Consider the following 21,701-nt stretch of genomic DNA (forward strand, 5'->3'; position numbering starts at 1 on the left):
TCCGGACAAAGCTCCGGAAGTATTGCTGAATTAGGGTGTAGGAACTGCCTTGCTTGCATAATTCTTACTCTTAAAAAGTTCCAGCTGACCTGAGTCAGCCTGCCGTGATCTGTTACAGTAGTGGTGGATAGCTTGAACTTGTTCTGCAGATATATCATTCCTGTCAATTTGTTTATTTTCTGGTTTTCGTTTATCCCTCTGATCCATTGGGATGAGGAACAGTGTGTTCTGATTTAGGACTTCACTGGATCTGTCGGAGAACTAACTAATGAAGTGTAGTGTAGGAAAGGGGACGACAGGATGTTACTGGAGCCGCTTTGAACTGGCATTGACCAGCAAGGCAGACACATTTCCATGCTTGATGGTTTGTTGTTAGTAGCAGAGGGTTTGTGACTGACTGGTGTGGTACCCTGTTAAGGGATCTGTGCGGTGGGCTGCAAGCTCCGTGCTTTGCTCCAATCGATCACTTGGTGGGCTTGGAATTGCCAGGGTATTCATTTGCCATGCTTGTTTACAAGGAAAACCTGTCCCTGTAAAAATTCAAGGAATCAAACACAAGTTTTTACATGAATACTTACTTTATTAGTTTCTCTTAGAATACTGTACAAAGGAGTAATAAAAATATTCACACTTTATTTTAGAAAGTTCTCTACATGAGACTTCTGTATACACAGCAAAAAGAAGGGCTACTGGAAAAAAACCCTAAAACTTTGTACAGTGTCAGAATGTTTCATTAAAAAAGTCCAACTAATTCAGCTTGCTTAAACTGATCCAAGGAAGATACGTATACACAAACACTTGCATGCTTAAAATATAGGCAATGATAAAGCAGTGTAACTCACAATGAGAAATATTAATGTGCTGACAATGGTAACCAGCTGCTGTCCCCGTTTCAAGGGCCAGTACCATGCTTCTATTAAAACAAACAAACAATTAAAAAAAATACTCAGGAATTAAGTAGCCCCAGATCTCAGGCTTTTTATTTTTTAAACACTTTTTCCAGCTAAGGGTTGGGCTGTTTAACATCCTGTTAGCTGTCTTAAATGAATCGCAAGACAGGATCCCTAATTCAGAAGAACAGAGCGGTTAGTACCTGATTGTTTTCTGACTTCCTGGTGTGACTGCCATACTGTGTGATTACGTGCATGATCTTGACAGTGGTTTAGAAGAGGCTTTGCCCAGGACGAGATTGGGCAGAGGACAGTTTCTGCCAATCCCCATTAACAGTTCAGGGTTCAAGTGGTGGTTTTCCAAAGCTTTTGTCTTTTGGCATTCATTGCAGAACAAAAAAGAAAAGCATTTTAAGTGCCTACATAGTAATTGTTTCTCAGTAACAGGGTGCAGCCCACTTTTTAATTCTCCAGCTGACATTTGCACTAGTCACTGTACAAGGTGCCAGTACAAGTTTGAGAGAAAGATCTGTAAAGCGTGATGTTGTCAAAACCCCTTTCAAAATCAGTAACAACCAGTTTTCTCCTTCATGCAGGTACTTGGAAAATTCTACAGTCTGAAAGAATGAGTGGACACTTTTGCACTGACATTCCGGTTCTCCATGCAAAAGGTAGGCTTCACCCTCGGATCACTGCTGTATCGGCTGCAAGTTCATGTCTGAAAGTTCCTCATCCTGCCCACACTGTCCCCATCTCCCTTTCCTCAGAAATTAGTTATCCTGTGAGAGTGTTAGTGTTTGGACTATGCTCTTTAGCTTGGGTGTGTGCAAGATTAGCCTTTTGAGTGCTGAACTTGCTTCTACATTAATTTAACAAACATGCATAATCCAGCAGTGGTTTTGGTACAGAGTTCCAGAAGACCCAGAACTGTGGCTGTTACTTCCATGCCACCGCAGTGGTGGTTTCCCAGTGGAAACTGCTTGCTCCTGTGACACTGACAGGAAGGAGCCACACAGCTGGCATGAGAGGGTGGCTTGAGCATATATATGTATGTGTGTGTGTATATATATATGTAAATATAAAAAAAATAGCCAGAACTGTGTCACTTAAAACTACCTTGGGTCCATTTAGTAGCAATTGTGACTGCAGTTTAATTACAATTAACTTATGGTTTCTTTTCTATTTTTGATTAATTCTGACACCTGCCCTTAGGACAGGATCTTAAGGAAGATCCTATAAGACGTATAATTTTTCAAGTAACTGTTAATTTTATGTAGATGCTTAACGCACCACAAGATTAACATGAAATCTTTCCACTCTCACTACTTCCCATATTTCTCTCTAGTTTTCATTTCAGTTTCCCTTGACTGGATTAACTTTGCTGAGTCCAAGCTAACTCCAGTTATTCTGTAGCAAAAATGCTATCCCTGTGTTGTAAAGAATGTCATTTGCCATATAACACGTATCTGTGCAATGGCTATTTTAATCATTTGTGTGAACAAGGTAAATCAGAAAAGCTTACTATTATAATTAAAGCTTTGCCTAACAAGTTTTAGACTTCAGTCTTTAAAAACTGCCCTTTTGAGAAGTTTATAATCCCGTTCTGTTTTACAGTTGATTCTTGTAACTGAACAAAACAGAATCAATGTCCATAGTTTCAGTTAACAGCACAAATAATATGTTCATACCTTCAGCTGTTGTAATGCTGAGGCCTCCACGGAAACTGTGCTTCATTGAGAAAAGCTGACTCTTACCGTCAATTTATACCTACGCTAAAAATAGCAGAACTGCTGAGACCTTGTGTAATGTGTATTACTTAGAAATAATCAGCATTTGTCTGTTTATATAGGAGTCATGTTTTTAAGCATAGAGCAACTGTTTCTGTTGCATAAAAGTTGCTGGTTTTCCCCCTTTTCTACCACAATAAATTGCTTGCTTTACTCTGGAGATTTACCATTGGCATGTAAGTTGTGTCTGTGAGCAGACGTTTGGATCTGTTTAAGCAACATACAGTCTGCGCTACAGCCTTGGCCATCCTGCTGAGGACAGATGCTGCGCTTGTGAGGGCAGCGGCCTTTCCAAAAGTGTGCTGGGCATCGCTACTGTTGATTTCTCAGTCATTTCAAAGGTACATAGCTGATTGATGAGATCTCTATTTTGAAAACAATATCTTTTTTTTTTTTTCCAAAAGTAATTGTCTAGTAGCATAAAGAGTATCTTAGCTTTAGGGTGTATAGTACCTTAACTAAAGCAGCAGTCCTTATGTCGTGGTGGTTAAAAGGTTTAATCTACCCATCAAGTAAATTGCACATCTGTCAAAACTCCCTCGCTGGAGAACAGCACTCGGGTGTCAAGCCAGACTCTTCTCTTTCTACCTTCCTGAAAACTTTCTTTTCACTTAAAATATTCCCACTTTTCAAACACATTAGGTAATGATTCTCTAGGCATTCCAGCAGCCCTCTGAGGTATGCTGAATGTTTTTCCCTTCTCTGCAGCAGTCTTATAGCAAGTCTGAGATAGAGAAGTAAAGCAGCTTGCCTAAAATTATGCACGGAGTAGTACTAGACCTTACATGCACACCTGAAGTTCCCCTCTCCCTGTCCTATGCTTAGACCATCAAACAACTCTGCCATACCCCGTATGACCTCTAAAGCTAAAACTGGCTAATGCAGGAACAAAAATAGCATATTTAAAATGTTTATACCATTGTCAAAAGTGGGAGACAATATAAGCACTAAGACAACAAAAATACAGGCTTTCATGAGTTTACAGGGGAAGCATAAGGAAAAACACATTTCATTCGGTGCACAGCCCAAAAGAAAAACTGATTATTCTGAACAGCAGAAAGCAATCTCAGCCAGGAAATCTAAACCTGCAAACCTACTTTATTTAGCTGGTAATTTTTTTTTTGGGGGGGAGGGGAAGCTCAATTTTGTTCCTATACTAAATCTATTATTGGTGACCCATTGCATCCTTCTGTTGGTCAATTCAGTCTGCTGCTGGTGCTGCTCATTAGCATTGTTCTCCTGCAGCTCCCTTGCCCTTGCCAGCGATCACCTGAGGGCTCGGGGGACGCTGCTGCAGCGCTTGTGCATGGAGCCAAGTGACAGGCTTCCAGGTAAGCCAGAAATCAAACTCTCGCTTGCCTGAAGTCAAATACTGAGTTAAGTCCATGGTTAACTGGAGAACTGGCAAATCCCAGTAACACTGACACGGACTTAAGCAACCAAGAAGCCTGGACTGCAGAGAAAAATTCCAGTTACAATCACTAATTGATTAGAGCAAGCAGCCATCCGCCTCGTTTGGCCTATACCTAGCGGTCTTCAGCTGCTCCCCTGCTTGTGGGGTATCTGTGTACCAAGTAGCTCAGTGACACTTGTCGAGCATTAAAATGACCTGCTCTCCAGCCCTTAATCCAAATGCTGTACTGCCTGAGTGCTCAGGGTGCGCTTAAAAATTAGCAGTTTGGGGTGGGGAGTAGTTACCCAGATTCTGGTATAAACTAAAGATGGTGGGTATGATTTAGGATCTAATCGACTTTTTCCCTGAACCACATGAATGGTACCGTAGAAAAATGAAAGCTTTGTCATGTTGCAGGTTATTCCTTCCTGTACTGTATTTAGTAAAAGAACTTTCTCAGTGGTGTACAAGGTTGCAAAATAAAAATCTGTCATTCTCTTGCCCCCTCCCACTTCCCCACCCAAAAATGGAACTCAAACCTCGGAGAAAAAAAAAATATCAAGTATTGGGAAAGTCTGGCTGTATCCCTTTGAATTTCCCCCCACATATCGCTTAAAGCACCTAGCTTCAGAACGGGAAATATATTTTAAAGTGCATTTACCACAGCAATAGTACCAGCACTAGAAGCTTTTTCCCTCATCCCTATTCTCTTCGTCCGATGTCTGGGATAGATGAAAATCTCCCCAGAATTCATCCTTGTTGTACCTCGAAGTCTCAGTGTATCTGCCTCTATTTATGACGCTGGAATAAAAGAAATCCAGTGTCCTGCGTCCTGCTCCGCACTAAATTCTACTCTGGAGCTTGTTTAGATTTATTGGGCATGAGGATCCAGCATGCGGTATATGTCTATTGGCTACTGCATTTGAACAGCGGCTGTGAAGTTACATCCCAATGTGCGTGGGGGTGAAGAAACAGGACTGGAGAGAAGGAGCTTCCCCCTCTCCCCTGCTCCTCTTCCATTTGCACCAGCCACACAGTTCAGTACTTGTTGATCCCAAAGATCCGAACTCCATGAAACTGAGGCAGTTTGGGGATCAGGACGCTCATAAGGGAGATGGTGTTGATTATGAAGTGTATCCGGTCATACTTGGTGTAAAAGCTGGTTAGAAAATACCTGGAAAGGAGGGGAAGAGAGTGAGAGGAAAACTGAATTATAGCACCTCATGGTTTTGTTTCCCAGGACAGCACGTGCAGCAGAAGCATCGAGTGGGACAGATGCGCGAAGGCAGCTCGGCTGCCCTGGAGTACTCACAGCACAATGGGCATGATGGTCAGGAACTTGCGGGACGCCGTGAACTGCACGCCGTAGTCCATCTGCTCCCAGTGTGTGAGCAGCCGAGCCTTCCCCTGGTCTGGAGTCTCAAAAGGAGTTCCTTTCACGGTGTGCAGGAAGATGTACATGCTCTGCAGCAAACACAAACGCGGTGTGAAGCGCGCAGGGTCCTCTCTGCCCCTTGCCACGCCACCGGCAACGTTCAGCTTCAGCAAGAACGTCGCGGGTGCGGGAGCTTGCAGCCGCGCGCTGTTCCGCTAGAGGGATGCGTTGTCGCTGCTGGAAAACGTGCTTCAACCGGCAGCGGTAAGGAAGCGGGGAGAGAGGGGGGAAGGCAGCCAGCCGGGGCCGGCTCGGGCTTGGCTGCTACATGCGAAGCTTCTTGTTCAGCTCCTGGGCATCAGCCAAGGCGGCGGCTGCGAGATTACAGCAGTCAGATCTCTAGGATCAGGAGATTAGCATGGACTTGCTCTACCCTGCAACGGCGACGCTAAATGCTTGCTATAAAAGTGCTGGTTGTGGGCAGTGAGGGTCTGATACCGCCCTGATTACAAGTTAACCTCTTGAAGTGGAGCGCCAGTTGCAGATAAACGGTCTGGCTACGTCATCTGTCTTTAAGTAGAGCTGTTGCTGGTCTTTAAACCCCTTTCGGTCCCTAGGACCTCATTGTTTAAGCTGCCAGAGAAGGGGAAGGAGCTGGTGAAAAGCAGGCAGCTTGTAAACTGAGCTCCAGGCAGCTCTACTTGGTGGTTTTGTGGGTTGGTTTTTTTCCCCCCACGATAGACATGAATAACATTAGCATGAGCATCCCTAATAAGGGTGTCATTTTTGTCTCTGGAATATTCTTGGGCTGAGGTGTTTTTTTAAAATAAAGAATACAAAACCCAATTGCTGCACCTCTGAAGTATTTCATCCCCTATGCCTGAGGGTGAACGGCTGTTGAGAGGTCTGTTCCTCCACTGTACAACCCAAGCGTGCAGAGACTCGTGTAGTGGGATGGCAGAGGCACAGAAGTGAGCAGTTAAACACAGCAGCTTCTGGCATCGTGGGGAACCGAGGCGCACTCAGAACGTGTCTTAAGTGTGCTGCGCTTACCTGCGCACCCCTAGCACGGCGCTTTGACACCCGTTTGTTTGGCTACCTGATCCTTAAAGGGGAGAGTCTGTTCCTGGATTATTTTTTACTTCAAGCAGAACAGAATTCGGGGTTTAATCTTGTTTTCTCAACTTTAGTGAGGCCAATTCAGATTGTATCAACTGAAGTGAAAGCTGTCCTGCCAGTTTCTGTGGCCTGTCACACTATTCCTCTGTGAAGGGGGATGTGACAAAGGGATTTAGCCTGCAGGCAAATGAATTCAGTGTCCCCTCTGAGCAGCCTCACCAGATGTTTGCTGCCTCTTCAGTCCCTAGGCTGGATTTAAATATATGACCTAGAGGCAAAGGTGCAGTCTGAGGGGTGGAGGTTGAGCAACTTCATCTTTGGAAACAGAAAGGAATTGGTTCAACAAGAATTTGACTAAGTGGCTCTCAAAAGAACAGCTGGTGCTAAGAGATTACCTCTCTGTGCCCTGGGAAGTCACGCCGGCCACACGGTTTCCTTACCATGTTGTGAATGATGTTGGTAAGAGTCCAAACCACAGGCACGCTGAAGAAGGGGATGCTCAGGAGTACGACATGCAGCAGGCCAATTCCGAGGACGTAGGACAACCAGATGCCCCGGCTGTTCATGACGCGGGTGTTGGGATTCACCTCGCTGTGTGCTGTTCCCACGTTCATGTTGGCTCTCGTGTCCGACGTGCGCGCCTGAAACTAAAGCAGAGTCAGGTCAGTACCTGCACCGCGTTAGCCCTCCAGCTCTTGGGTAAGCACAGCAGGGCCTGAGCACTGTCCTGCTGTTAAGCAAACCTGAAATCTATTGTTTTTTCTAAAAATCACAAGTCACTTTGCTTCTCTGCACCTCATTATTTCTGTTTGTAGAGGTGATGTTTCTGAGGGGAAGCTAAATCCAGGAGCAGCTGGGAATCATGTGTGGGAAGCCTGGCTGTGACAGAAGCTACTTTTGATTTGTTGAAATGTTGTCCTGGAACCAAGAAGTTGAGGTTCAATCCCTCAGCTGCCACTTTTTAAATCATCATCGCAGTGTTAATCACGGAAGCACTCTGGCACTTGAAGCTTCTTGGTGTGTTTATGGGTTCAGTGTACCTTAATACTTGTGTTCTCTTTCCAGTTTTGCAGAGGAAAGGCACAGCAGCGCTGTATCAACAGATCTCCTAATTAGTTTAACTAAACTAACAGTGTTCTGCACAGCTTTAGAGGCTTGCTGGTCTCTTGGTCTGGCTTACGTGTTTTGCCTTCCAATTTAAGACTTAAAGGTGGAAGGGAGTAATAAAAATATTCCCCCACAGGGAAGGACCGATACTACTCTTGTGGAACATAAAGAGTTAGAGATTACAAGGAAAGGTGCATTGGGAAGACGCTTCAGGAGCAAGAACCGCAGAGGATATGGCTCTTCCCCTACCTGGAAAGAACAGCTGCCACGTAAGAGGAATAGAAAGATGTTTTTCTGAACAATGCCAGGAAGGAGAGGAAGCAAGGCAGTGTCATCCTCTTGGAGCAGGTCTCTGGAGTGGTGCTCTACAGACAACGCAGGTACCGGGGTGGCTTTTTGGACTGCCGCACTGCTAGTGGCAGCAGGTATCGGTCAGCTTTTAGGCTTTCCGGGAACATGACAGCTCTGGTTTGCTGGTTTCCAGGCATTACAGGAAACAGCACAAATCAGAACTGTTCCAAAGTTGAATATCTACAATGAGATCAAAGAAGTTCTTGTGTAAAATCGCCTTTGTCTGTGTCCCACGGAAATATCATTTCATTAGATAAAACAGTCCATCCCGCTTTGGACAGCAAACCCCAGGGCGAGGGCTGTTTCCTGATGTTTCCTTGTGTTTTTGCTGCTTTGGTTCCCACAGCTGGGAGACGGTGCTGCCGTTCTCTCCAGCTCTCACAGTCTTCAGTCTCGGGAGGCGAGGCCGAGCCAGATCTGACATTACACTGTGTCGCTGCCAGCTGTTCCCAGCTCCCTTGCAGAGTGCTGGGCCTGGCTTGTTTCAGAAGCTGGTGCTCCCCCCTGCTCCTGCCCAGGGCTGGGGGACGGAGGGAACGCTTGACTCCGCAGCTCCTGGGACATGTGCTGTAGCTTCCAAGCCCCTTTCAACTGCGCGGGCAGACGCTGCTCGGTGTTGCAGGCAGCTCTGGTGAAGCAGGGCTGCTAGGCAAGCTGAACAGATGCTTGCTGACCTCCGCTACCCAGGTGGCAGTCAGGGAGCTTCTATCTGGAGGTTTTTTCTTACCAGAAGCGTGGTCTCCAGAGCGTGTGTTCTCTTGTCACCCATCTCCTGGGCCAAAGGATATTGCCTACTGGTTATTCCAGAAAAAAAGCCTGAAGCTTGGTCTGGAAGCAGGACTTAGTGTTCAGTGCTTCAGTCCATCCTTAATTGGGTGCAATTCCTAAGGGCTTTCAGAAGGAAACGGAGGGGTTTGGTGAAGCATAATGAGTCAAAAGTCATATTGTTGCAACAACAAAAAAAAGCAGACACCCCTGTGGAATGCGTAAACAGGAGTGCTGTTTGCCAGACATAGGAAATAATTCTCCTAGATATTGGTAAGGCCTCAGCTAGAACACTGTCCAGTTCTGGGAGGAGCTGGAAGGAGTCCAGGGGAGGAGAGCAGTGAGAATGAGCAGAGGTGTAGGAAAAACATGACCTGCAAGGACAGATTGGAGGAAACTGGTTTGTTTAGTCTAGAGAACACTGGAGAGAGGCGTGAGGAACATTGACAGATAGCTGTGCTGAGGAGGGAGACAAGGTACGCAGCGGAGTTAGTAACTGCGTGGCCAAGACATGGAGCAACTTGGTAATGCTGGAGGACTGATGTTGGAATGGCCTGCCCATGGAAAGCGATGGGTGGTCTCACCGGGGGCTTTAAAATCAATTTTCACAAATAAAGATCCCTCTTTGGAATGGGTGGTTGACCAGGTGGCCTCTTTGGGACCCTCTTTTCTTGAAATGATGCCATTACGCAAAGGCTACAGAAGCTTAGCGGGCCTTCCTGCGGGCCCCACGGCCAGAGGTGCGCCCTGCCTGTGAGCTAATAAAGTGGAATTTCCACTTGAGGACAACCCCAGGTGTAATTTTGAAAAACTAACGAGCAACTTCTACTCAGACCCCTCTGCAAACGAGGGCAGTCGCAAACCTGCGGCTGGGTGGCAAAGGGCCAGACGTATAAGCCGTATGTGAAGCAGTTTTCGTCCCTGGGCCTCTGTTTCCTTGTAAAAATGAGGATCAGACGGGTGAAATGCCTACAACGTGGGTAACTCGTTCTTGCGAGAGAGATTTGGAGATGGCGAGCATTCGGTCCTACGATGGGGATGATTCTGCGTGCTTCTCCAACGCTGTCCTTTCCACTTCAAAAAATATTTCATCTGCGAATCTTTCCCATTTCTGAGCTGGTGTTTGCAGCCCTCACTTGTTTTCTTTGCTTGCTTCAGATTGCACACACAACTGTGTTGCAAAAGCCTGGCCAGGGGAGCGTGAGCTCTCAAGGCTCCGATCCCTGCCCCCATCCCAGATCCCACGTTTTTTTGATTTTTACACCAGGGATTTGTTCACCTGCAGGAAAAACAAGGCGGAAGGCAACAGCGGGAGGAACCCCAGCTCCCCCCCCGGGAACCGCTGGCTGTGAAGCTCTGCTTTCCCAACTTGTGCAGCGTTTTTTTGGGACTGAACGGCTTTAATGTTTCACCAGCCTGAGTGCGAAGGTCAGGACTGCGCTGATGTTGGATGGTGGCCATCCAAGGAGGGGAAAAGTCGTTAACTGTGGTCAGCGACGAACAGCACGCTGCGACGGCAGAGCCGAGCCCTTCCCCTGCCCGATCCTTCGCGTCCTGTTCCCAATTTCCCGCCTGCTGCTGTGCCAGCTCCCTGTCTGTGGCTTTGTTGGGAAAGACTCTTGTTCTGGGGCTCAGAGCAAGCATCAGGGCTGCGAGCTCAGCATCTCCCCACTTCCAAGGGAAGGGGAAACAAAACGACCTCAGCGGTTTCCCGCTTGCTTTGTCACCCATCAGCTGCTGGAGGACCCACAACCTCTGATTACAGCACTCCAAGGTGCAGCTCCTTCTCCACCATCGCTTTTGCCCCCCCAGGAGGGTGACCACTGCCTGTTCCTGTCCCCTCGCAGTCCAGCAGTGCTCCGACCCTGTCAGTGCTCGGCAGTGGATTCACCCTTCCCCAGGGCACTGCAGGATCGCGCTCAGCACCCCATTCTGCCTCAGCCCGGAGCAGGTGGCAGAGGGAAGGAAGGCTCAGGTGCTTATCTTGGCGGATCTTCCCGAGTGTTCCCAGAACACGAGCCATGATGATCCACGGGAGCCACTGAGGAGCCACGATCCCTATCTCTGGCAGCAACAGCAACCACCATCTCCCAAGCAAATAAATATTTCAAACCCTTCTCTGCGAGATGGCATCAGCCTCGGAACCAGAGCATCAGGTACCGCGGGGCCGCCGGTGTGCGCAGGCAGCTGAGCGGGGAAGGAGTGGAGCCAGAGGTTACCCCCCCCCGGTGCTGCTGGGGGTCCCGCTCCGGCCTGGAGCTGCTGTTGGGTTTAGGAGCTCTGCGCCCCACGGCTGCCCCGTCCCCCCACCCGGGGGGTGTGCAGGGCTGGCAGGAGGGGAGGAAGGGGGGGGGGCTGTAGTGATGGGGTGGGAAGCCTGAGCCCCCCTGGATGGGAGCAGGAGCAGTGAGGGCTCTGCCTCCCTCTTTTCTACTGAATGTCGAGGGGAAGTTTGGCCACGCAGGGGACACTGCGCGTGGGGTCCCGCACCCCGCTTACCTCCGCACAGCCCCGGGCAGGACCCGCACCGCGGCCCCCCGCCCTCCCGGCCCTGGGGCTTTCGGGCTCCAGCTCAGCAACTGCTTTGCTTTTTTGGAGGGGAGGACGGGGGCGTCCTTCGGGCCCACGCCAGGCACCACCCCGCGGGGCTCGGCCGCTGCTGCTCCCGGGGAGGGGGCGAGGCCTCCCGCCTGGGCCTGCCGGGCTCCGGCCCGGCCCCGTATCCCCGGGGGCGGCCCGGAGAGGCGCCGCCGCGCCCGGTCCGCACTCACCGCTGCTCGGCCCGGCCCGGCCCGGCTCGGCTCGGCTCGGCGGGGCCGGGGCTTTCTCCGTCGCGCACCCCGCCGCCCCGGCTGCACTCCCGGCGGGCTCCTGGGTGCGCCCGCCCCGCCGCCGCGGCACGCCGGGAGCTGTAGTCCCGGTAGCGCCCAGCTCCGGGTCCCGCCCCGGGAGAGGCGGGGCCGCGCTTACCGGGGGCCACCCGGCCACCCGCTGGGGGCACGGCGGCGGGGAGCGACCCTGGGGAGGCCAGGAAGGGTCCTCTACCGCTCTGCTACCACCCTGCACCCACAGCACCCCACCTCTGCCGGCCCTCGGCTGCGGAGAGCAGCCCTGGGGGCTACGGGCACCCCTGGAGGGGCTACGGCTAATCCCAGGGGGGCTATGGCCACCCCGGGGGGACTATGGCCATCCCTGTGGGGCTACAGGCACCCTGGGGGGGCTGCGACCCAGCTGGGGCCTTCCACGCTACTGGGGGAGGGTGGGCTGCGCAGGGTGGGCTTCCTGCTCTTCCCAAGGGAAAACCTCAATGGCAGGCGTCGTGTGAGCGGGCCAGGGTGGTGCTGCCGGACACAGGGCCGAGGGCTGGGAGCGCAGGAATCCGGCGCTGCGGCTCGGGGGGCACCATTTGGCCCCACTTTTGTTTGTGCAGCGAGCAGAGCCGAGAGCGCGGTGCTGCGGCAGCCCCCATGCGCCTGGCCGTCTGTGCTGGGCATTGTGCGCACCGGCTGCTGCCGGCTCTCCGGCACGGGAGCGGCCCAGGGTGCAACGCCAGCACGTGACGCCAAAACCACTTCGTGCTGCCGTCCCCCTGCCCTGGAGCTGCACTGGGGTCCTGGGCCCAGCAGAGACCCCAACCCAGCATGTGGGAGCCCGGCAGCACCGCTCACAGCCCCCAGCCTCATGCGGCCGCTCGGCAAACCCATCGGTGGGGTTTTGGTTTTGGCCCCGGTGCACTGGTAGTGCCGTTTGCACCGATGGAACCTGGGTTTCCTGGCACAGCCCAGCCATGGCTGCCCCTGCGCCTCCATCCCGACCCTGCGTGTGTCCATCCGGCCTCTGCGTGAGCCTGAGCCGCTCCCAGTGGGTGGTTGTGTGCCGGCTGGGCACGGCGAGGGCATGGGGACCCCCGGGGTGCCGCTGGCGGGGCACAGGGTGGCTTCCCAGAGCCCTGCACCCTGGAGGGCCTTGGGCACGGGGGGACACACAGGCACAGTTAGAGCAGCCGGTGGGTGCTGTGGGGAGCCCAGTCCCTGTCTGGCTTCTCCAGGGTGCCCTCGCCGGCAGGGCACGGTGTGGGGATGCCAGCGGAGGCGGGGGATCCTGCAGGATCGGGGGCGGCAGGCGAGGTGCAGGGATGCCGGTGAGCGGAGGCAGGGGATCCCGCGGGAGCTGGCCCTGCTTTGCAGGATTGCCACGCACGCACGGCAGCCTCTATTTTTATCCCTGCTCCTGCCTGGCTGAGCAGCTCCCTCTGCGCGGTGACATCTAATTTAGCAGCTTCCCCGCACCCCGCTGACTCCGCACGTGAGGGGGAAGCACAATGCGACAGCTATTTTTAAACGCCCATAAATATTAATCCCTCTCAGTGATGCAGCAGGCAGCCTCTTGCTGCCGCTGCGAGCGCGGGGAGGGGGACACCCGTTCCTTGGGCTCCCCAGGCGGGGTTCACCCTCCCCCCAAGGAACCCCAGGATTGGGGGTGGGGGGTCCCCAGGGGAGTCTGGCCCCATCCCCTGGCTGGCAGCGGCATGGACCAGCCTTTCCCCCGTGCTCAGGGGGGCTGTTCCCATACCCGGCCCTCACTGCCGGCTTCACCCCCCCCTCCCCGTGCCAGGGGCCATGCTCACCGCCCACTCTCCCGGGCTGCCAGTCCCGCTGCCTGGTCGATACTGGTTATATTTAGCACCGTAGTGGCAGCAAGGAGCCGGGGTTGGCTATTTTTAGCCATGGCTGCTGCGGCTGCAGCGGGGAAGGGTCTGCGCGGGGTCGTGCTGCACTGCAGGCGCTGGGTTTTGGGGCTGGCGGGTGCCGTGTCCTGGCACGTGAGACCCCCACAGGGTGCAGCTCATGCTCTTGGGGGTCTCTGCCTGCTGCTGTGGTGACACCCCCCCCCCGGGTCTGAGCTGGGGCTCGCTGAAAGCTCGAGCCCCCCAAGGCCCTGCCTGCCACCTCAGCCCCTCGGCTCCCACGAGCCCCATCCTGTTGTGTCACCCGAAGCTGCCCATGCGCTGCTGTGGCCCTGGCACTGCTCCCGCTCTGTGCACAGCTCCCGGTGGCACCGGCACCGGTGATGGGCAGCACAGGGTTGCTCTGCTCCCCGGTCAAACAGGGAGACGCCGGCAGCGCCCCAAAGCACCGACCGGCTGCTGCCTGCTGTGCTCCCGGCCGAGTCCTGGGCCAGGCCTGGGTGAGCCCTGCCCGCAGTCGGGCTCCTCTCGGGCCCCCGTGCTGGACAGACCGGCTGGACCGAGCAGGGGCCCACCGGCAGCTGCAGGCGCCCCCCGGGCCTATGGCTGCCCTGGCGTGTGGCGACCCTCTGCCACGGCAAACCCCCGCTGGCTGCAGCACCCTGAGGTGCAGAGCCTGGGGTGCTCCCTGGGGCGCAGAGACAGGGATCCTGCTGTGCTGCTGGCTTGGCCCCATCCTCATCCTCATCCTCATCCTCATCCTCATCCCCATCCCCATCCCCATCCCCATCTCTCCGCTCAGCCCCGCCGGAGGCCAGGGGTCTCCCCGGGGAGCGCGGGGGTCCCGGCGGAGCAGCTGGCTGCGGCCCTGCCTGGCTGCGCCTCCCCCGGCAGGTTTTGTTCCCCCAATGGAGCCGAGATCCAGGCCCGGTGCCTCGGAACCGGCTTCTCCGCGAGCGGCGGGGATGTCAGCACGCAGGGCCGGGCTGCTCGCCCAGGGGAACCGGGCACCGGGCGCGTCCTTGCTGCGGCACGGCAAGGGCACGGCCCGCGGCCCCCGCCGCCCGGGGTCCCGCCGGGGCCAGCCCCGGGGATGGGGGGAGCAGTCGGGAGGGGGGGACCCGCCTGGGGCAGCGGGATCGCTCGGCCCTCTCGACGGTGCCGGGGCACCGGGGCCCGGCCCGGTAACGGCGGCCGCTCTCCATGGTGCTGAGCCGCCCTCGCCGGTGTCCCGGGGCGGCCCCGCCGAGCCCCCGGGCAGCCCAGCGGTCCCCGGCCCGGGCAGCTCGAGGCTGGGCTGGGGGCCTGCTCCGGTGCCCCCCCCGCCCCTGGCTCCTGCCCCGGCTGCCGCCCGCCGCGGCTCGGGTTTCCCGGGGTAAGCGATGCCGGTGCCGGGCGGGGGGGGCTGAGGGCGGGAGGGGGCCCCGCTGGGTGAGGGTCCTGCTCTCCGCGAGGGGCCGGGGGGCGCTGGGGGGCGGCGGGGGCAAGAGCCGGGGGGTGCACAGCGCCCAGCGCCCCGGGGCGGGGGGGCGAGGTGGGCCGGGGGTGCCCCCGCGAGGGTTGGGGGGAAGCAGGGGGCGTGGAGCCCCTCGGGAGCCCCCGGCCCCGGCCACTACGCGCTCGGGGGTCCCCACGCCGGGGGTCCCCGGTTCCGGCTCCCCCGCCCCGTTCTGGGGGTCCCGGGACAGATCGTCCCTCACGGGGTGGGGGGTGGGGGGGCTAGCAAGGAGCCGGGTACCGGGCCGGGGGTGCTGGGCGCTGTACGGCCCCCCCGGCGGGGCGGGCCGGGGGCGGGGAGCCCCGGGGAGGCCCGGGCGGAGGATCCCGCCCACCGGCCCCGCCGCCGCCGCCGGCTCCGGGCCCGCCGCGCTGCGCGGGGCGCGGCCGCTCCGGCCCGGGGCGCGGGGCCGCTCCGCCGCCGCGGGGCTGCGCACGGCAGGTGAGTCCGCACCGGGACCTCCCCGGCCCCCGGCGGGCGGGGGGCGGGAGGCGGCGGCGGCGGTGGGGGGGTCCCGGCAGCACCGCGCCGAGCTGAGCTGAGCTTCCCCCGGGGAAGCACCGGGGCTTCCCTCGCCCGCAACGCCCCCGGTGCCGAGCGGGGCCGGGGGGAACCCCGGGCATCCCCGGCTGCGCTGGGCGCACGGTGGGTGCTGGAGCCCGCACAGCCCCGTCCTGCCCCCGCCTACCTGGACCTTCCCCGCCGGGGCTGGCGGCGACCCCGGGGGTCGAGCCGGGGACCCCCCGTGCCCCGCCGTGGGCTGTGGACCCCGGTCGCGCCCGCTCTCGCTGCGGTGCGTGGTCCGGAGCGCCGGGGCTGGGGAGCATCCCGAGCCGCCGCGGGGCCCCGGAGAGCCGCATTCCCCCCCGGGGGGGTCCCCCGGGTCCCGTGGATGAAGCGCCCCTTGTCCCGGGCCACCGGCTCCCGGCTCAGTCCGGTGGGTTTCCCAGCTCCACACTCGCCCCCGGCAGCGGGGGGGTGGCCCCAAGGGGCAGCACTTGCCCCAGGTTACTTCTGGCAGACGGGGGGGGGCTGGGCCTCCCCCCGACCTCCCAGCATGGGGCTGGGTTCCTGCTGCCCTTCGGCTGCTCTGAGCCCTGGTCCCGCGTGGGGACCCCGAGCAGCCGGGGGGGGCCGGCAGTGCAGGGGGCAGCTCCGCACTGCTGTGACCTTGGGGTGTTCCAGCACGGCTGGGCTGCGTTACGGCACCCAGCGGTCAGGGTGCTCGCCCAGGCTGGGCTACCAGGACCACCCTTGGGTGGCCAGCCCTGCCCCTCGCTCGGGACCCCCGGTCGGCACCCAGGAGTGGGTTTGCCCGGGACAGGGTGCGCTGTGGGTGGTGGCACCCGCGGGCAGGCTCACCCAGGTGGTGGCCCGGTGGCACAGCGCGGAGCTTTCCACAGCACAGACGGGGTGCCACGGCGTGCCCGTTTGTGCCGGTGTCTTTACTCGTGGGGTGGTGGGAGAGCACCTGCACCCTGCCTGGATGGCTCCGCCGCCGTGGCTCGGCTCGGGATAACGCGGGGCCCCTGGACGTGGTGGGACCTGTGGCTGGGGAAGCCGGGCAGCGCGCTCGTGGAGCTCGGACATGGCCCTTATCTGCTGCCACCACCCTGGGAACTCGCTACACACTCAGCTCCAGTGAATTTCCTTTCTCTGTTTTTGTTTCTTTCCTGCTGACGCTTTTCCCCTCCGGAATAAAGGGCTGGATGGGGACCATGGTTACGGGGTGGTGTGGGCAGCGTGACCCTGCGGCCAGGGTGGCACCGGGCAGGGGACAGTGGTGCCCAACCACCCGGCTGCACCAATCCCCTCAAAGGGGCAAACCCAACGTGTGTCTGCGTGTGCCCTGGAGAGCAGAGCTGGGGAGCGGGATCCTGCTCGGCCTCTGCCCGGGGGGTGTTCCACCGCGTTCCCTGGGGGCCGCCAACAGCGCCTGGAGCCAGGGCTTGCTGGCTGCTGCGTCCCACCAGCTGCCGCTGCAGGATGGATCAGCCTCCTGCGAGCGCGCGACGCGATCAAACCAGCGGTGACCTTGGCAGGGTGGGAGCTCGCCCCCGCCTCTGGCTCAACCTGAGCTGTCTCCATTTGTTACAGCCCAGCTGCCGGCACGCAGGAGACATGTCCTCGCTCGGCCTGATCCTGCCGCGCAGGAAGCCTGAGGGAGGCCGCTGGTGGCAGGGGCTGAGGGGATGCCTGAGCCGTGGTGGCCGGCCCTGGCCCGGTCCCTGTCCTTCTCCAGGCTGCACCTGGGGCAGGTGTGATGCTGGCAGCTGGCACAGTGGTGGCTCTGCCTCTTGGCTCTCCTGGTCTCACACTGTCCCCTTGCTGTCTCCACCTCAGATGCACCGAGTCCAGCTGAAAGCACCGTGAGCGAGAGCCGCTGGGCTGGTGGCCGCGTGACTGAGGCAGCGCGGCACCATGCCTGCGGCACAGCGGGTCCTCCTCCGCTCGGTGACCATGTGGCTGCTCCTGCTGAGCCTCCTCCTTCTGGCCTCCTGCCTCCGCTCGGCCGCCGCGTTCCCCAAGGGCTGCTACCCCTCAGAAGAGGAGGGGCTGAAGACCTTTCGCTGCAGCAATGCTCAGCTGACCGAGGTCCCCAGAGACATTCCCAATGACACCAACAAGCTCTACCTGGACTCCAACCGAATCCCCTTCCTGCCCCGCGACGCCTTCCGGGACCTGCCACTCCTGCTGGAGCTGGATCTGTCCCACAACGCCATCGCCGGTGTCGAGAGCGGGGCTTTCCGGGGCCTGGCAGAGCACCTGCACTCTCTGGACTTGTCTTCCAACAGGCTGGTGTCGGTCAGCAAAGATGCCTTTAGCAACCTGAAGGCCAAGGTCAACCTTTCCGACAACCCCTGGCTGTGTGACTGTCGGCTGCAGGAGCTGATCCGCACGGTGGACCTGGTGGCCGGCTCCTCGGGTGGCATCGTGTGCGACTCCTCCACGCAGGAGGAGCATGTCGGCAAAGCCTTCCTGCAGGTCATCGCCGACACGGACTTCTGCAACGTGTACAAAAAGACCACGGACATCGCCATGCTGGTCACCATGTTCGGCTGGTTCGCCATGGTGATCTCCTACTTGGTCTACTACGTACGGCAGAACCAGGAGGATGCCCGGCGGCACCTGGAGTATCTCAAGTCTCTGCCCAGCAAGCAGCGGAGGTCGGAGGAGTCGTCCACCATCAGCACCGTGGTGTGAGGCACCGGCATCCTGCAGGACGTGGGGACCTGCGGAGCTGGGGATCAGCCGCTCCGCAGCCATGCCATGGCTGCAGGAGCTGCCACGAGCCGCCGTCATCGCACAGAAATGGTCACGGATTTGTTCCGTCGTCCTTGGAGAAGCAGCATCTGGCAGCGGGAGCCGCGGCTGGTGAGCGCCTGGCTCTGGTGCAGCGAGGGGTGAAGCGGCTGTGGCCGGGGGCGGTCATTGGCAACGAGCCAAGAGCAGCCGCGGCATCACCCGCTGCCTCTGCGGTATGGACCAGAGAGCCCCCGAGCATCCCCCCGGCACGCGGCTGTTGCTCCGACCAACCTGGACATTCAGACTTGGTTTAGAACTTTTCTATTTCCTTTGCAGAGATCCCTTGGGGCGTTACCGAAATCAGTGGTTTAATCCCTCCCCGGCTCACCCGCAGGCCTGGCCCCCAGGCAGCGGCACGGCCACCCGGCCATGCCAGGACATGGGCTGTGACCAGAGCCCAGCGGGACCAAGGGACAGGGCGGGAGGGGGGGACACACGGGTTGGGAAAGGCAAGAGGCAGGTTTGGGGGAGCCCCGCTCCAGATCTTGTGCTGGATGGTGCCGCCCCATCTCCCATCTCAGTCCCTGCTGCTCCCCGCTCCCTTCCTGCCCCCCCTGGGCCAGGTGGAGCGAGGGGCGCGGGGGGCTCCACTCGGAGACGGGGTGGCCGGGGGGCAGACCCAGCACCCTCCCGCGCGGAGCGCGCCATTCCTGTAACAACCAAACGGGGAATAAGAGGCAAATGGGAAATGGGCTCGTGGGGCTGAGCCCTCTGGGGCCACCAAGGGATGAAGGTGCTGATGGAGGGGAACCGAGGGGTCCGGGCGGTGGGTCCAGCCCTGCCGGGCTGTTGGGGAGTGGGTTTCCCCTCGGTGCTCCCCAGGGACCATGTGGGTGGGTGGCAGCCCGTCACCAGCCTGCTCCCACCCGCTGCTGGAGGAGCGCTCCCACCTCTCGCCCAAGGACTCACAAGCTGCCGACCGGTCACTGTGATGGGACGCGGGGATGGCGGGAGCCGCTGCGGCTCCTCTGCCCTCTCCCCACTCCCGCGCCGCTGGCAGGAGCCTGAATCTCCCCCAAAATTTCCCAGCGTCCCTTCTTGACCCTTCCAGGATTGGGCTGCGGGTTCCCGGGGTGGGTGGGTAGAGGCGAGGCCGGGGCGCGGGAGGCTGGTGCAGGTGGGGGTCAGCGCCCACCTCTGGGCATGCAGGGTCCGAGCGGTGACTCCGAGCAAAGCCAGAGCAGACTCACACTCTCCCGAGGGAGTGCCTGGCCCCTGAGAGCTGGTTTTGCTGCGTTTGCCCTTTTTAAAAACCAACTGAAGCAAAATTGCCTTAATTCACCAAGAGCACCAACCAAAGCTGCTTGAACATCCCCTGCCCCGGACCAGCCCTGGCTCCGGCTACCCCGGCACAGCCAGGCCCAGCTCGGCCCCGGTGTGGGCAGCACGTTTGGCTCTGGCCGCAGCTGCTGCCCCGGTGCCGTGGGATGGAGCTGGCCGGGAGCAGTGGCCGTGCCCTTCCGTAAGTGCCTACTTGCCCAGCGCAGCCCAGGGGTTCTGCAATGCACAAGCGCCTCAGTGAGCCCCCGCTCCGAGCCCGGCCCCCCGGCCCCACAGCCCCCCGGCGGCTCCTCTCCCCATACAACTGGCTGTGGAGGAGAGAAGGGGCTGGGGGGGACCGGACCAAGGCACCGCCAGCGGCTGCACCGTGGGTGCTGCTCCCCACGGGCGTCCCCGCACAGCCACGCTCACACCAACGCGTGGGGGATGCCCGGGACCACCTGACCCAACGTGTGTTTTGTTTAAGGGAACTTTTACGGTCTTTATACAACAATAAAGTTGGCTTTTACTTTGGAGCCTGTGCCCAGCCCGTGCTAGTGTCTGTGTGTGGGGGGCGCAGGGGCTGTGGCTTTGGGCAGAGGCGGGTGGCACTGTGCCGGGGACACCCTGGTCCCTGGTGATACCCTGGCCGCAGAGGAAGGCCGCACGCATCAGCGTGACAGCCGATGTCTTCCCAGAGCCGCCTCCAGCTCTGCTGAGTGCTCCCAGGATGGTGCTTGCAGACACACGATACCCAGTCCCACCGGTAACCCTGCCTTCGCCTTCAATAAATGAACACCCCGTGGCTCGGCTGCGGCGCACGCGGCTCGGGTGGCTGGCACACTGCCGGTCCCCGAGCCGTGTCATGCCGGCACCGCATGGAGCCGTTTGCCATGGCCGTGCTCCACTCCCTGCCCTCCCGTCCCCACCAGATCAGACCCAGCCATCGTGTAGCACATGGGGCAGACACCGTCACGGCTGGGAGGGACAAGCCCTTCCCAATGTCCCCAGCCTCCTCGGCCATGGTATCCAGAGCGTTCTGTACTGGTTTGCCAGCACCTTTCCCTGCGCAGTGCGTGCCAGCGTTGTGCCGTGGAAGGTGAAACCTGGGACCTAACGCGGAGTGACAGCTCCCGCTTGAGGAACATTAACCTTGTTTGTCACTTGGCTGTCTCCAGACACGGCGCGGCCGTGACAGCCCGCAGACCCCAGGCTCCCAAGCAGACGGCTGCTGTCCCCCACCCTGGCTTGCTCCGCGGGGACCCTCCTCCCGCGGCCATGGGAGCAGCTGGGGAGGGTTGGGGGATGCAGCAGGATGCGCAGCCCCGGCTGCCACCCCATCCTGTGGCTCCCCGGGGACCCACTGGTGTCCCCCCATGGAGCCGGATAACACTGAGTGCCCAGGGGCGAGCCCTGGTCTGGTGCCCACCCTGGGGATGGAAACCAGCGGTTTCGTTACAGCCCACGCTAACGAGCATGCGGGAAAGGAGGTAGATTTTGGTGGCAGCCCCTGCCATGAGGGAGGTCAGCTGGTTGTGGAAAAGCCGCTGACCTGTGCAGATGTATTGGGGAATAAAATATACAAGAAACCTCATAAAAATCTTGGTAAGCTTCGGGAAGATCACTTGGTCAGGGATGGACAGAATTTCACTGGATTTCTGCGGTTAGCGATGCTGGGTATTTCACAGCATCAGTCACAGAGTCACAGCAGGGTTCGGGTTGGAAGGGCCCTTAAGGCCCATCGAGTTCCAAGCCCTGGCCACAGGCAGGGACACCCGCCATTAGAGGCAATATTTAACGAGAGTTATTTAATCAGGTGTTGCCGGGAGTGGGGAAGAGCAGAAAACTGGGATTACAGGAATATTTCCAAGGGGTGCCTGCGGCTGTTGGAGGGGTCTCGGGAGTCTGGCTGGGCGCAGGAGGAGGTCTGGGGCCGGCAGCCTGCCAGGCGCCTCGAGCAGCTCACGTCCCACCGAGGGATTTTTTTCTCATCTCAATATTTACTCTCCTTCAGCAAGCTGCTGTGGGCAGGTTCCTGCCGGGGAGCTGGGAGCCGGCGCTTGGCGTCGCTGGGTGCAGGGGCCTCCACGTGAAAGTCAACACTTTTCCTTAAGCGAGGAAGTATAATCATCCATTTTAATACTGTGTTTCTGGGTAATTCAT

General features: G+C 58.1%; 2 protein-coding genes across 4 annotated transcripts; one reads left to right on the forward strand and one right to left on the reverse strand.

The window, feature by feature from the left end:
* Positions 1-559: 559 nt before the first annotated feature.
* Positions 560-11,710, reverse strand: ORMDL3 (ORMDL sphingolipid biosynthesis regulator 3). Of its 2 annotated transcripts, none has more exons than XM_055697774.1 (4): positions 11,559-11,710; positions 7,005-7,211; positions 5,383-5,534; positions 560-5,244 (listed from the first exon to the last, which is right to left on the reverse strand). In XM_055697774.1, the coding sequence occupies exons 2-4, from the start codon at positions 7,176-7,178 to the stop codon at positions 5,109-5,111; spliced, it is 462 nt and encodes a 153-aa protein (XP_055553749.1). In that variant the 5' UTR covers positions 7,179-7,211; positions 11,559-11,710; the 3' UTR covers positions 560-5,108. The 2 variants fall into 2 exon arrangements, with proteins under 2 accessions (XP_055553749.1, XP_055553748.1); XM_055697773.1 differs by lacking the exon at positions 11,559-11,710 and adding an exon at positions 7,921-8,043.
* On the forward strand, positions 10,852-20,071 carry LRRC3C (leucine rich repeat containing 3C). Of its 2 annotated transcripts, none has more exons than XM_027805642.2 (2): positions 10,852-10,943; positions 17,316-20,071. In XM_027805642.2, the coding sequence occupies exon 2, from the start codon at positions 17,394-17,396 to the stop codon at positions 18,174-18,176; it is 783 nt and encodes a 260-aa protein (XP_027661443.2). In that variant the 5' UTR covers positions 10,852-10,943; positions 17,316-17,393; the 3' UTR covers positions 18,177-20,071. The 2 variants fall into 2 exon arrangements, with proteins under 2 accessions (XP_027661443.2, XP_055553746.1); XM_055697771.1 differs by lacking the exon at positions 10,852-10,943 and adding an exon at positions 15,320-15,413.
* The last annotated feature ends 1,630 nt before the right edge of the window (positions 20,072-21,701 follow it).

This window comes from Falco cherrug, chromosome 20, assembly GCF_023634085.1.
Source record: "Falco cherrug isolate bFalChe1 chromosome 20, bFalChe1.pri, whole genome shotgun sequence".
In the NCBI taxonomy this organism is placed as follows: Eukaryota; Metazoa; Chordata; class Aves; order Falconiformes; family Falconidae; genus Falco; species Falco cherrug.